General features: G+C 43.6%; 2 protein-coding genes across 3 annotated transcripts in view; one reads left to right on the top strand and one right to left on the bottom strand.

Annotated features, from left to right (window-relative positions):
- The first annotated feature begins 296 nt into the window (after positions 1-296).
- LOC119397026 (INO80 complex subunit B) lies at positions 297-10,414 on the top strand. Its single transcript, XM_037664452.2, has 2 exons — positions 297-898; positions 9,818-10,414. The coding sequence occupies exons 1-2, from the start codon at positions 470-472 to the stop codon at positions 10,226-10,228; spliced, it is 840 nt and encodes a 279-aa protein (XP_037520380.1). The 5' UTR covers positions 297-469; the 3' UTR covers positions 10,229-10,414.
- Positions 10,415-11,939: 1,525 nt separating this feature from the next.
- The window catches only part of LOC119397025 (ankyrin repeat domain-containing protein 16), a 115,698-nt gene continuing 113,150 nt past the window's right edge, over positions 11,940-14,487 (bottom strand). For both annotated transcript variants that reach the window (XM_049417304.1, XM_037664450.2), the window contains one exon: positions 11,940-12,035. In XM_049417304.1, the coding sequence (XP_049273261.1) occupies positions 11,959-12,035 (77 nt within the window). In that variant the 3' untranslated portion in view covers positions 11,940-11,958. The remainder of the gene's footprint in view (positions 12,036-14,487) is intronic.

Raw genomic sequence — 14,487 nt, 5'->3', positions numbered from 1 at the left:
TTCATCAGTCTTCGCGACGCAAAGTCAGTGAAGCTGTGCTAAATTTTACCCTTGAATGTTGCATTTGTGCGCTGTGAAGTGCAGCTCATGCAGTTACTGCTTCATCGCAATGCCCACTGAATGCGTTGTAATACCAAAGGAAACATGGCACTGCCCCAGAACCCAACGACGGTCGGAGTGCCGCCGCGGCCGCGTCTTCGTCGCCTAGGCACCGCGACCGCCGCAGCTCTGTGTACCACGTGACTTTTTAACACGCGCCGAAATACTCTCCCCTAGAGGTCACTATAGTCGCTCTAGGTCATTATAGTCGCTCGCTCGCTGGCACCCCTCCTAAATGGTTGGTCCGGATCCCATGAGTTACCTCCCGGTAATGTTCAGTTGTCAGTAAAAAAAAAAAAAAAGTCCTAAATGGTTGTATGAGTGTTCTGTGAGAGTACGGTCCCTAGTGAGAGTCCGTCGAGAGTCCGCAATGATGCCGAAGAAAAGAGAGGCAGTAAAGGCTGAGAATGACGTGCTCGGCCAGCTACCACCACACAAGCGGCACAAGAAGCACAAGCATAAGAAGCACAAACGTAAGCGCGGCGGCACGGAGGAAGAAGCGCTTTCGCCACCTGCAAGCCCGCAAAGCGGAGATGGAGGCAAGCCTGCGTTGAAGCTGAAAATCAAGATCGGTGGCCAGCAAGCTCTGGAGAAGAACGTGACTCGGTCGGACGAGCCAAGCAGCCACAGTGATGACGAAGAAGAGGCCTGGCTCGAGGCCCTGGAGTCTGGCCGCCTCGAAGAAGTAGACGACGAGCTCCGCAAGATGAAGGACCCCACACTGATGACGGCGCGGCAGCGAGCGCTCCTCGAAAGCAAGTCAAAGGACAAAGATGAAGACGGCCCCGCCGCCGTTCAGGTAATGCAAATATTATGTCGTACCGCTTTTTGAACGCTATTTTTAACTGATTGTCTGGTAGATATGCCAAGACAGTCATAGCGACTGATGCTTCACAAAGTGAATAAAAATGTGGAATTGGGATTTTTTTTCTCCTACTCTACATTGGTCGTTTTCTCTTCGCCTTCCAGATGTTTGTAGCAGAATTTTTAGCGATCCTTCTAGCTCTCTGTAAATTATCATTTCTGCAGTAATTTTGACAGATTCGCTATCGGTATGTACCTCCCTCACTGCAAAAGAGGACTTGCATGTTTTGTGTGCATTAAAATCATTAGTTCCCTCATATAAATTTGATTAAATTGGTTTGGGTTCCAGGACATAAGGGCCTATTTCTGAATGAAATGGCAGATGCGCTAGCAAAGACATCTTTTAATGGCCCGTTTATTCATATATTGCCAGCATCCAAATTCATTAGAAGTGCTAGATTGAGGAGGAAATTGATGTTGGATGAATTTTCTGCGCCGTCATAACATCAGAATTTCAGCACTTCAGTCATCATTGGAATAGTAAACTATGTCAAATGCGAGCAATTGAAGTTGCAGTCACTAGACTACATTGTCAGGCTCCATATCTAAATTTTATTTACACAGAGATTGCTTCCCCTAATTGTTGTTTTTGCAGAGTACATCAGACAACAGCGCATTATCTCATTTCCAGGTATAGACACTCTTACCTTGCGCAAAATTACTTTAGGTGCCGTCTTCCGACTCCTTGGATTAGATTTAAACGCACCAAATGAACTTTGTTCTGACCCCTGGATACAGTGATGGGAATGTTGCCGATGCCTTGCAGGAGTTTCTTAAAGGTTCAAGGGATTTAGGTTATAGAATCAATCTTTACGTCTGTTTTTTTTTTTTACTTTTCCAAATTGCTTTATTTTTGGTTCGAATTCTTCGCTTCATTACTTATATTTGTACTATCCTATTGTTCTATTCTTAACATTTTCAATTTTTGTTTCATTTTTACTTCTTTCATCTTAAATAGACAAAATTTAACCTGTAATTTAAGAATTGCCTTTTAAAACTACCCGGTACTTGGCCAATCCCCCAGCGTGGGTGTGTGCCAGCTTCAAGGTTCTACTCTACTCTATTCAGCCCAGTGGACCTCTTCAGTCACGTGCTCTGCTCAACGTTGAAGGGTTGCTAGAGCAGTGCTTACATTTGAGCTGATGAGTATGCTGAGCCCAAGATACAAGGAGTGTGGACAGGGTGTGCCTACACTGTAGACCACATTGATAATGACTCTTACTGCATTCATATGACGACACTCACCAGGCATGCATGTGGTTCACTGTGGCTTCATGTTTAAGACTAGACATTGACATAACATGATGGTTACTCCTTTTATTGCCTGGCAGGAAGGGAAATGTAGTGCACTAGGAATGGCACAATATGATCATTCAACATGTGGTTTATTTGAAACATATGTTAAAATGCTCAGTTTGGGCACTGATTATGTAAGCACGGTGTCCTTTTTTTCTGTCAGAAAAATAGCTATTTTTTATTGTTACCTCATTGAGCCCATGGTTTTTCTTGAACACGAAATGTTGCTCACACATGCACTACCTAAACAAGCTACACTCAACTAGACCACTCACTTTACACATTAAAGAACACTCTCACGCATTGATATTTACAATAAAGCCCTCAATGCTGCTAAGAAACCAACAAGACTGCCGCCATGGCTTTATATTGCGCAGCTTCGAATTTTTCACAAACCATCTAAAGGAAGAAACCCCACCAGAGCACATAATGCAATAATTCCATGCTCTTCAGGGTAAAGGCTACACATAATTTTACACGGATAGCTCAGAAACAAACAAACAAGAAGAAAGAACCACATGGGTATTGATTCGGATTGTTGCAGAGGAACATAGAGTAAATCAGTGTATTTCCATTTTCACAGCTGAAGTTTATGTCTTATGAGATGCACTACAGGAAATCATCACTCGCCAACAAACAAAAAAAAGCAATCATATCTGCTGACTCATTAGGTGCATTAAAAGCTGTGCATTTCAAACCTGAGTGAAATTTTACTGGGTAATATTTTAAACATAATTTTAAATAGCGAGGGTATGTCTATCTTTGGGCGAGTTGGTGGATAGCTTAATAAAATATTTACCGAGACAAGCAAGAAAACAAGAGGATAGGGACTTTAGCTAGTTTATTGTCCTCACATCACTCAAATATATGCAACTTCAGGTTAGTCGCTTCTTGCTTAAGCACCTTGGTTACCTTGATGACCCGTTTGCCACAGAAAATTCAGCCGCGGATTTTTTGAGCAGTAGAAGTGGTTTTGGGTATGCCTTCAGTATCGATGTCGAGAATTTCTTTTATTCAGTGCCTCACGATTAACTTCTTCCCTGTGTTAGAGAATGTATTGATGGCAATGGTAGCGCTGACTTTATCAGCTCTTGTGGTTTATCAATTCATAATTTCTTGTCTGCTCGAATTTTACTTGAGTAGCACATTTATTTCTTTTAATGACTATCTGTGTACAGCACAAAGGCATTTCTATTGGTTCATGTGTAGTTCCTGTACTATGCAACATCCTTCTCTCATCTAATTGACCAGGCACTTGCTAGAAACCTCGACTCGGATCTTTGTCCTAAAGTTTTTAGATACGTTGAGGATTTTCTTGCATTTCTAAACACCCCTAACTCTTTGACCGCTTGTGACGATGTAAAGAATGTTTTATCAGTTTTTATACAGCATGGTAAAGACTTGACATTTACACATGAGCTACCTCAAGACAATGATTTGCAGTTTTTAGACATCAACCTGTCATTAAATGCTACACATTCGTGCTGGATGTACAGCCACCATGCACATAAGGACCTCTTGCCTTATGAATCTGCACACTCGAAAACCGTGAAAAGAGCCATTGCGACAATGTGTCTCCGGTCCGCATTGTTAAGTCGAGCGAGCACACCATGGACGACAGTTTTCAGGTGCATATTTCAAGGCTGGTTGCAGCCGGCTTCCCTTCGGCGGTCTTAACCAGTGTGTCCGAATCTCTGCTCCGGAAGCTTAAAGGATGCAGCAGGCAGCCTGAGGCTGTGCAGAAAAAAGAAACCACTAGTTCTGCCTTACATGCACAACATTGCCCACAATTTGCAAAAAGTTGCAAACAGGCATGACATTCCAGTGTTCTTCTCGGCACCCAACAAGCTCTGAAGCTTTGTGCCCGCATATCTTCGCAAAAACCCAAGCTTTCATGCAAAAAAAACCACGCCTGGCCAGTTCTGCATTGCATGGTGGGCGTTTACAAAATTCTGTTGAGCTGTGGCAAGTTGTACATACAGGCCAAACAGGCCGCTGTGTTAAAGGCCAACTCCGGCGATTTTTTGGCCATGCCAAAGTAATGGTGATTTTATGTTCCCGAGACGTTCCTGTTACGGGCCCGATAGCAGAAATACTCGGCATATTGGAGAACAATTTTAAATAAGCAAAAAAGCGCGACACCGAAACCGAAACCCAACCAAGTGTACTGTCTACGTATGACGTAGACGTTGTTACGAACGAACCGGAAGTCGTGCAAGGCATGACGATCACGCCGGCACGGAGTATGAAAACTGTGACAGCCGGGACGACCAGCGAAGCACTTGCCAAACCAACGCTGTCTGTCGCCTTGTGCACAGCAGACGCTCGCTGTAGCGGCCGAAGTTAGCGGTACCCTCGGCTGCGTCACTTCCGCCGCCTTCCCAATACTGACGTCACAGACGCAATGTTGCCAATAATTGTGTGAAGCCAGGAGGGCGTTTGCAGACAATCTTTAAAATTTATTTGCAAACAATCTGCGCATGTCTCAAGCCTGTAATTTGGCTTAAATGACGGAAACGTGCAAAGGAACGTACCCAGTGAATTTCATTGAGATCCATCGACCTTGAAAAATCGCCGGAGTTGGCCTTTAATGATCGCCTTAGGGAGCATATATTGTCACTTAAGAATGGGGTGGGTTCACACCTGCCGTTCCATTGTGCTTCATGCGGCTGTGCACCACTGTTCGGAGAAACTCGTGTGATAGGACGAGCAGGGAGACGTTAGCACATGAAGTGCTTGAGGCATACAGAAAGGGGATGAATGCGTCTGTCCCTTCGATATCTCTGTACAAGAATGAATTTTTAGATAGCGCTGTGCGATAGGTTTCTTTTAGGGGCGAAGCACCTTAAGACCTCACAATGTCCGTCCGTCCGCCGTAGTCAACAGTCGAAGCACAGGTGCAAAACAGCTGTGCATAAAGTCTACAGAGCGCGCATAGCGCGCATATGGTTTAAAAATAGACCGTACTCGAAAGCTACTCGAAAACAAGCGCATCGATTAACAGGTGACAACATGTGCAAAACTGTCTACAGAGCGCGCGTAGCGCACACATGGTCCCAAAATAGACCGTTCTCGGGCACAGCGCCGCACGACCTCGTCTTTGAGGCTAGATCCGATTGAAGAACCATTGGCTCTAAATTTCACAGACCACAAAGCAGTAATAATGAAGGGAAAATGGAATCCACAACTGAACACGACATACGAGTTATGACCAATAAAACACATTGTATATAACTGTACACACGCGTTGTCACTCATTTACACGTGCGAGTGGGCAGTGTCACGGGAGATTCACGGTTACTGAACGGTCCCCCGTGCTTCGCCCATTCAGCATTCACTTCGTGGATATGCGTGGATTTTTTTATTGTGCTACAGGGGCCCCCTCTTTGTGTGCATATATATTTAGGGGATGTGAGGAAAATAGACTAGTTGAAAGTCTGGCGCCCTCTTGTTTTCTTGCTTGTCTCAGTTGCGCCACAAATATTTTATAAAGTATGTCTGTCTGTTCCTGCTGGATCCCAAGCCATTGGAATACCAGGCAATGAAAAGGCACGTGAATGTACTTCTTTGGCAGCACAGAAAGTAGTTACAAAAATAAATATTCTTAAACAAGACAGCCCCTGAACAATTCGTCTGGCTTTATTATCACAATGGCACCAACAGCGGGACTGTTGCTGCCATTTTGACAAGTAATAAGCTCCATATGGTGAAGCTTGTACTCCGCTAATAGAAGATGTGCTGTTGTTCTAGGACACTCTAGTGCTGTCACCAAGAACAGTTTACAGGCTCTCGGATGCCCGCTGATTGCGAAGTGGTGACATCAAGTTCTTCATTCAGTGCGGGTGATTCAAACTGAGAAGCAGCACCAGCGATTTTCAGTAACTCTTTTCAATGCAGAAAATTAGTTTATTGGCATGCAGAAAGCGCTGATGTACTGCAGTGGAGGTTAAAGGAGTGGTGACAGAAAATTTGTGAACCTCTGTTTTTTGCTCTTAATCAATGGCTACTTACTCGATAATAGCGGCAACGAAACTCATTTGCCCCAGCGCGAGACGAATGTTTAATTATATGCTCGTATGTTACGACCGGAGGCAGTTTCGATTTCGAAGAGCACTCGGCAGCCCCGTGACGTAGATGGTCTACTTGGTAAACAAGACCGCAAGAACGAGTGACGTCACTGGCCAGCTTCTGCTATGTTGTCAGTGCTGCTGTTTCGTTTGCTGTGTTGAGCAGGTGTTGAGCGTTGCGAGTGCTTGTTTCCTCGATTGTCAAACTACGTTGCTCATCTAGTGCGGCGATGGACGAAAGAGCTGGCAGGAGTGTAAAAATCAGTAAGAAATGCTCGATTCACTTTGCGAATCTCGGCGGTAGCTGCGATTTTGTTCTTGTAGTCGTTGTCCAACTGAAACGACGTTTTCCGCCAGGCTTGGAGTAGCCGCAGCATTAGACGTGCTGAAACATGTTCGCTCCGATCGTTCGTAACGTAGCAGGATGAGAAGTGACGAAGGAAGCATTGAAATCACAACATTGGCACTCTGTAACAGTGTTTATGCGTAACATGCAAATGACGTGATGTACGCTTTACTGACTCGTATTTATATCAGGCAACGCCGCGTTCTCAAGGCATACCAATCCCATGTACGCACGTCGGAGGGTCGAAGCAGTTATCTGTCCACTACGCAATATGACCCCGGCAGCAGAGAGCTTTAGTTCGTCTGTAGACTTCCTATCGTTTGCGGGTACCTGGTTACCGGAGCTGTTGACGGCTGCAGCAGCAGCAGCAACTGCGTACAACTGCGGAGCCCATAGCGACATCTTGTGGCGTTTTGTCCAACTACAATAATTTTTTTTCGATTTTTTCCGTCGCGTTCTAGTTCTTGTCGGGAAAAAAAGCAATGAGAATACTGTGAGTTGCTAATTATCTCACTGCAAATGCTTTACATAGAATCAGTAAGCGGGTAAGACGCTGTGATGTTATATTGTAGGTCTCTGGTTAGGCTACGCATCATGAGGTGTCGCTACCAGCGTTGTCGGTCTCGTACACGCCTCCGGTAACCCGGCCAGAACTCGTGACGTACGTGGTATCCACTCGGTGACCTCATCGTCTTTTGCTTCTATTTCCGATCCGGCACTTTCACGAACTTCAGAACTCAATTAAAATACCTTTTAGGCTGTATTTGTGGCTGATATTGTACAGATGCCACCTATATGCACCCTTTAGTGTGATTCAACAGTCGAATTGTGTCCGAATTTTGTGTCACCACTCCTTTAAGAATCAGTCTCTTAACACAGTTGAAACTCAATTTAAAGAAGTCATTACTGCGCTTGAATTATTTCGTTAAATCAAGAATTTTGTAAGATCTAGAACGATTTTTCGGTCCTTTGTGATCTAAAATTGCGACGTAGTGACACCCGAAAGCTACCACGGCATTGTTTCTGCCGGCAACCTACACCTGTGGGTCTGAAAAGTCCGTGAGGGGCGGTTCAGGCATAGGGTGTCAGGGCGACGGTGGCCACGTAGGTGGTCATGTGATATGCGATGTCGCGGATGCCTTGATTGTGCGAGCAGATGGCTGTCGCATAAGCCATAATTAACAAAACAACCACTGCTACCTCCAGTACCATCTGGTATGTAAGAGCCCTCTTGACTGCCTAGTCCAATGTTCGGTGCATGGGTATGGCGCCTAGCTTCATTAAAATAAAGCTAGGGCCATAACTATGGCACCCAGATGTTTTAACATGATCGCTTTAGAGCACACGTTAAAAGAAAAAACTCATATTGGTCAAAATTAAGAGTAAATCACTGCTCTTTCGGCCAGTTATTTCAGGAAAAAATATGTTAAGTCGGGTTTGATGGCCAAATTAGTTCGTTGACTGGGGTTGATGACAACACTGAAGCCTATGAGTATTTGCTGGAGAAATGGAAATTTCTTAGTTCGATTGGGCACTTTGTAAAATCAGGTTTCGTTAGAGTTTTAACTCTATTTTCTTTGTGTCCATTTAATATTAAATATTACTATTTATAAGATGCTTAAATGATGCTTTAAACTGCAGGAGTCATTCAGAATATTTTGCCTTCTGCTCCGAAAACACCAATAGCTGCTCCAAACTAGCATTTCTTGTGCACTAAAAACAGTTATGGCTGCTTCATAATAACATTTTTCCAAAAAGCAAAATGTTGCTTCCATCACAGGTTTCAAGATCATGTCCCTGCACGTCTGTGGATGTATAGAAGCTACATTAAATATATAAGTTTTGTTTGCCTCCTAACCATGGTATTTCTAACTTGAATAGAATGATGCAGTTATAGTACTAAAGAGCACCATGCAGAGCAAGGGCGCAGTTGAAGCACAAACTAATGTGAATAGGGCTATTCTAGTTGACGCATAGCAGGCAGGAAAAGTGAACCCTCCTGATGATGTCACCAGATGGCTGATTGGGCCATTACATGCCACCTATATGAACCTTTCAGCGCTTTGGCAACACAACTGTTGTGAGAAATAAAAAAATTGGCAAAGCTTGCACTAAGCCACGCAAGGCTTGAAACAGTAAAACTGGATGATTCTGCATACTAATCTGGTTGCTTCTAGGTTGTTTCTAGGCCTTAGCTAGGCGATGCAGCTTGTTTATGGGTTGCTTCTAGGTCGTTGCTAGGCTTTAGCTAGGTGATGCTACGTTGTTTCTACGTTGATTCTCAGCGCAGAGAGGTTCAAGTTAAACCACAGTCACGGACACGACACTTATGTCCAAACTCCAGAGACAGAAACTCGCGCTGAAACCAAGCGTTCGCACCTGTCATAGACCTACGGGCACGTCATCGTTGGCGGAGGCCTTCCATCGCTTCAGAGTCTTCTAGCAGCCGCCTTTGCCTTTCCCGTTACCTAGTATTCTCTCCTTGTACTCACTCGGGGCTTTGGCTCGCCGCTGTCGCTTTGCAGCCATTTGTTGTTGGGCTAACGTTTCCTTCTCCATTTTTAATGGACCATTGGCAAGTAGTAGGATTTACACAATTTCTGTGGCACATACACATTCATGAAGATGATAGTTTTATTTGCTTTTTTCATTTTTAGTGGACCAGTGGTGAGTAGTGAGATTTACCTCATTTCTGTGGCACATGCCCGTTGATGGTGATAGCTTTTGGTTCGTCGGACAAAAAACGATTTGATAAACAGCTCCGCTGTTAAAAAGCACACGCTTGTCATGGTGATTCTGAAAAGTGGGCTGACAACTATACTTGTGCTGTATATTTGAAATATACTTGCAGCAACATAGGTGGTGATACACTGTAATAAAAAGGAAGGATTGCGCAAAGATGCGCAGGTGTCATCGTCACTGTCAATGGTCCTTTAGCGTAGGGAACTGCAGACAAAGTTCTGTGCTTTCCGTGGAGCCTCTGTTATACATGTGCACAGCCTGCAGTCGGCCTGATACTTGCAACCAGTGTAGCCTGTATGCTTTTTAGAGTATATGCAGAGAAAGGTGAACTTCAAAATACTGATGCAATAACCCACTGTAGCATGTTGGACAATGGCTGCAGACATGCAAATGTACATTGCAGGTCGAGCCCATTAAGGAGATGACAGAGGAAATGATCCAGCGCAGAATGCAGCGTGCCAAAAAACGAAAGCAGCAGGCTGAAGAAAAGAAAGAGAAAGACAAGAAGCAGACTATTGAACGGCTGCTCAAAAAGTCAGAGTCTCGGCTTCGTGCCTGCAAGAAGCCAGCTAAGAAGGCAGACACACCTAAAGTATCACTGCTGCGGAGCAGTGAAGCTGGAACGCTGCTAATGTTTCCTCCTGGCCTTCCGTTCCCACTTCCACCTGCTGTGGCTCCCTGCGAGTACCCAAAGAGAGCGCTGTGCAGCATCAAAGGCTGCCTGAACCCCAAAAAGTACTCCTGCTCCAAAACAGGCGTGTCTCTCTGCAGCCTAGAATGCTATAAGGCAAACATGCTGCAGATGTGTGTATGAGGTGTCGTCCAAAATAAGCATTTTTATTGTTTCCCCATATCATGAGGCTTCAAGAGTCGACAACAGCCATTGTGGTTGTTACTTTCTTTGCCAGGTCATATTCTGGCCAAGAATAACACTGTTAGAGATTTAAAAAGGTAAGGAAGTTCTAGACACAGTATTTACTGTGTGTTCCATGTAATACTAAATTTTAAAAAAAAGTGTGGAAGTCAATGATAACTGCAAAAAATGCAAATTAATAGCCTAACACTTTTAGAAGGCTGTTCACTATTAAAGGAACGACATGCTTAAAAGCAGGAGTCTGTTGCACCGAAGACATTTGGGTAGTGTCTGTTTAATTGCACAATTCTGTAGAGAACAGAACCATGACTAGGAAGATGCTTCAGTAGCTGTCGTAGAGGAAGGAGAGGACGGCATTCTTCTCAAACACTCCATCGTAGCATCTAAACCTGCTTGTGCCCCAAAGATCTATTACCCTAAAACAGTTTTGATGATTTTGTACAAACACATTGGGCTGGTGAAGCAAGCCCTCAGAATCAATTTCAGACTGATTTAAGTTCCTGCTTCAACTGTGTAATTTATTACAAGACATTAAACATGTCAATCGCTGAGAACAGAACCATGACTAGGAAGATGCTTCAGTAGCTGTCGTAGAGGAAGGAGAGGACGGCATTCTTCTCAAACACTCCATCGTAGCATCTAAACCTGCTTGTGCCCCAAAGATCTATTACCCTAAAACAGTTTTGATGATTTTGTACAAACACATTGGGCTGGTGAAGCAAGCCCTCAGAATCAATTTCAGACTGATTTAAGTTCCTGCTTCAACTGTGTAATTTATTACAAGACATTAAACATGTCAATCGCTAAAGATAGCAGCAGCTCAGCCCAACAACTTTTCAATTGCTCATGCCCTTTCTACAAAGCATTGTTCCATGTTACGTAGCACCAGCGACCGATCTGACTGGATATGTCCAATTTATGCCACTAAACCTCAGGTGGGCTGCGAGTGTCGTCTGCCTGTGTTACAATGTGCTGTGTATTGATGTGAGCTGCACGAGAGTGCTTATCTTGAGGTTTTTTTTTTACTCAAACACTATGAATTGCCCTAGTCGAGTTGTATGCCGCAAATGTAGTGATTGGTGCTGCAGTGGTCGGGCTCTCGCTGTCCGGTCAACGCCAGGATTCACATATCTGTGGCTGTAACTTTATCCTTGAAGACTCAACCATATTGCTTAAGTTTACACTAACCGATGGTCGTTCTCAAATACTGTTTTTTGTCCGCATGCCTTTGCAAATAGTCGCCGTTCAGGAGAATAAAATAAGATCAGCCGGTAGTGTGTTGGCACCTGGCGGAGCAGATCTCAACCACTCCACGCGCTTCGTCTCTGTTGCCCAACGGCATGCGCTGCGAAGCACACTCAACAGAGTTCAACTTGTCGAGTGCGCTACGGTCGCCAGTGATGGTTTCGTGAGTTGAGGCAACGCAGTGGCAAGAAGGAGGGTATAACTATAATTACCCGTAGCTGCTTTGATACACAGTGCGTCACTTAATTTGTGGTGCGAATGATTTGATGATGACGTAGCTTAGACGCTGACAACATTTCAAAAACCGTTTCAGGGCCTCTTAAAGGCAACACATGCTGTCAGCCTGGGGATGTTTCAAAGCAAACAGGTGTATATAAGAGGTGTGTTCCCAAGGATGAACATGCTGTTGTTGGAAAGAAGCATTTTTATTGTTGCTCCATGTTGTGATGCTGCAAGAGTCTACAGCAGGTGTTGTGGCCATTATTCTTTGCCAGGTCATATGCTGTAGCAGAGAAGAATTAACAATGCTGTTAGAAACTTGCGAGACAAGGCAAGTGCCAGATAGAGTTCATTATGGTACACTGAGTGTTCTACATAATATAAACAAAGCCTTTTAATTGTGCAGAAATTGACAATAACTGTTGATGTATGCAAGTAATAGCCAAAAACTTTTCGAAGTCTATTCATTTTATTAAAAGGAACGATTTGCTCAAAGGCAAGTATTTGTTGCACTGAAGACATTTAGGTAGTCTCTGTCTAATTGCACGATTCTGTGAAGAAAGTTAACATCTGTAGCAGTGAGGGAGCCCTCTCCTGCACTTTCCACACGTTATAAAAGCGTTTCACAAATAACTTTTTAAAAACCTTAAAGGAAATTGGCAACTTGGCTGTCCCGCCCCGAAGATTTTCTTTTTCTTCTAAGCTCTTCGATGTTTCATCATTATTTCTCAAGTGGCGTCAAATTCTATGTTTATTGGTCATCTTCAGGGAGCAATTTCCCACTGCTGCTGTTTCTTAATCCGGTACATTCACTGGCTGAGGCTAAGACAAACATGAGCATATGCCATGCCTTCCTTTTTTTTTTTTTACACGAGTCCTACCGTTCCATTCCTGTGAACTTGCCAGTATGTAGAGACGATGTTACGTAAGACACGTGGGCGCCGCCACCTTGGGCTGTTAAACTAATGTTTTCTTGTTGTTGTATCTCAGGACTTGAGTTGATAAGATCAGGAAACGTTGAATGCACCAAGCCAACCGTTTCATGCATATACGTCCACCACAGTACTATTCATTTGATTGTTAAAGATACAAAATGGAAAGGTTAACAGCCCAATACGGTGGCACCGAAACCCGTGCGTAAAATAGTCTATATAGCATTAAAACATGCATAAACCAAAGCTTAAGACCATAGGGTTCGCGTCTACTGTTTGCAGGAGAAGCAGTCTACGAGGCGAAACGTGGTATAGATTGTGCAGCGTGAAGGCGAACATTGCAATGTTCGCTAGACTAGTTTTCCAAATGACAGCAGTAGACAAGGACCCACATGAGCTAGGAATTGCAGTGAAAAACAGAGAAATTATTGGAGCAATAGTGTAGAAGAAAAAACAAAGAAGCTGCAAAGGGAGTAAAAATAAGATAATCGAAAGTTTTAATGTGCAACATTCTTTGGTAAGCTCCAGCAATTTTGGTGGCAAAATTGTGTCCACAACGCGAGAGGTGTAAACATAAAAGACGTGTAGACACAAAAAGTGCAAACACCTTCCTACAAAATTACACATGGCTCCATTGAAAACAAATAAGGATGAGATGGGCCAAGTTAACTGCCAGTTAGGTGTGTTGGTATAGGTGTATAATGAAAATACTTGAACGGAGACTCATATTAGACATTTTTTATTTCCTCAGTGATCATTATGAAACTGCAGTATTGTGCAGTTCTTTCTGCTGGTTTTAAATATGTAATTACTTTTCCTGTGACTCATCTTGTTCCTGAGATAACTTAAGTTCACCCCCTATTGTTTAAGGCCTCGATAGAAAAAAAAGTGCTTAATTAAAAGCAATATTTGAGGTACGGCAACATAGACTAATGACTAAAGATTGAAAGTATGCGACAAGTTTTTCTTTTGCCTTGCTTAGCTATTTTACAACAGAATGAACATTTCATTCTGAAGAGCAGTTGGCATCCTGTTACAATTTTGATGAGTTAAAAAGGCTTGTGCTCTAAATTCTGCTCCCATACTTGTATTCTGTACACACAGATTTCCATTTCAAAAAGAATTATTGTTGCAGCTGCCCTTGCAGCCAAGATATCGAGGCCTCAAGATTGAACAGTCATAAGTTTATATTTTGAGAAAAATGGGAAAAACGAATAACATACAGTTTATCAAGAAAACAATAATCGGGATGTGCATATTTCGCAATGTAGACGTCAACAGACACTAGATATGTAATGTGATACCCCTGTCACACGGGCACCCGTGAACTCCGTTTAACTCCCTCGTCTTTTCCTCGAGAGAGATGGGGTTCATGTCACACGGTCACCATTTCGCTGAGGAAGTTAAATGGAGCTTTTGGTGGAGGGAGTTCGGTAATGACCATCTCGGCTCGATGGAGCTACTGCTACGCTGAAAACCACACTAGCAAAATTGTCCTAATGAGCTCAATTATAATTTTAAAAACTGTGCTCTTTTTTTTGCGTAGCATTTCACACCCTGTAGTGTAAGTTTTAGTTGTATTTTTTCGAACGTCAGCCTCGCCAAGCCGCCGCTGTGAAGCGTCGCGCCATATTTGTTTCTGCACGTGTGAGGCGCATGCACAAGCATTGTGACAGCAATGGTGATTCCGAGAACTTCATCAACACACAAAAACACGTTTTTGTTGCTTTAAAGGCGACTGCACAGGCAAAAAAATTGGACGTTTCGACGAGCGCAGCAGCGCTGTTTCTGCCCCATGTGGCA

This window comes from Rhipicephalus sanguineus, chromosome 6, assembly GCF_013339695.2.
Source record: "Rhipicephalus sanguineus isolate Rsan-2018 chromosome 6, BIME_Rsan_1.4, whole genome shotgun sequence".
In the NCBI taxonomy this organism is placed as follows: Eukaryota; Metazoa; Arthropoda; class Arachnida; order Ixodida; family Ixodidae; genus Rhipicephalus; species Rhipicephalus sanguineus.
Note: the sequence above shows the minus strand (reverse complement) of the source record. Positions and strands in the feature narration are given on the sequence as shown.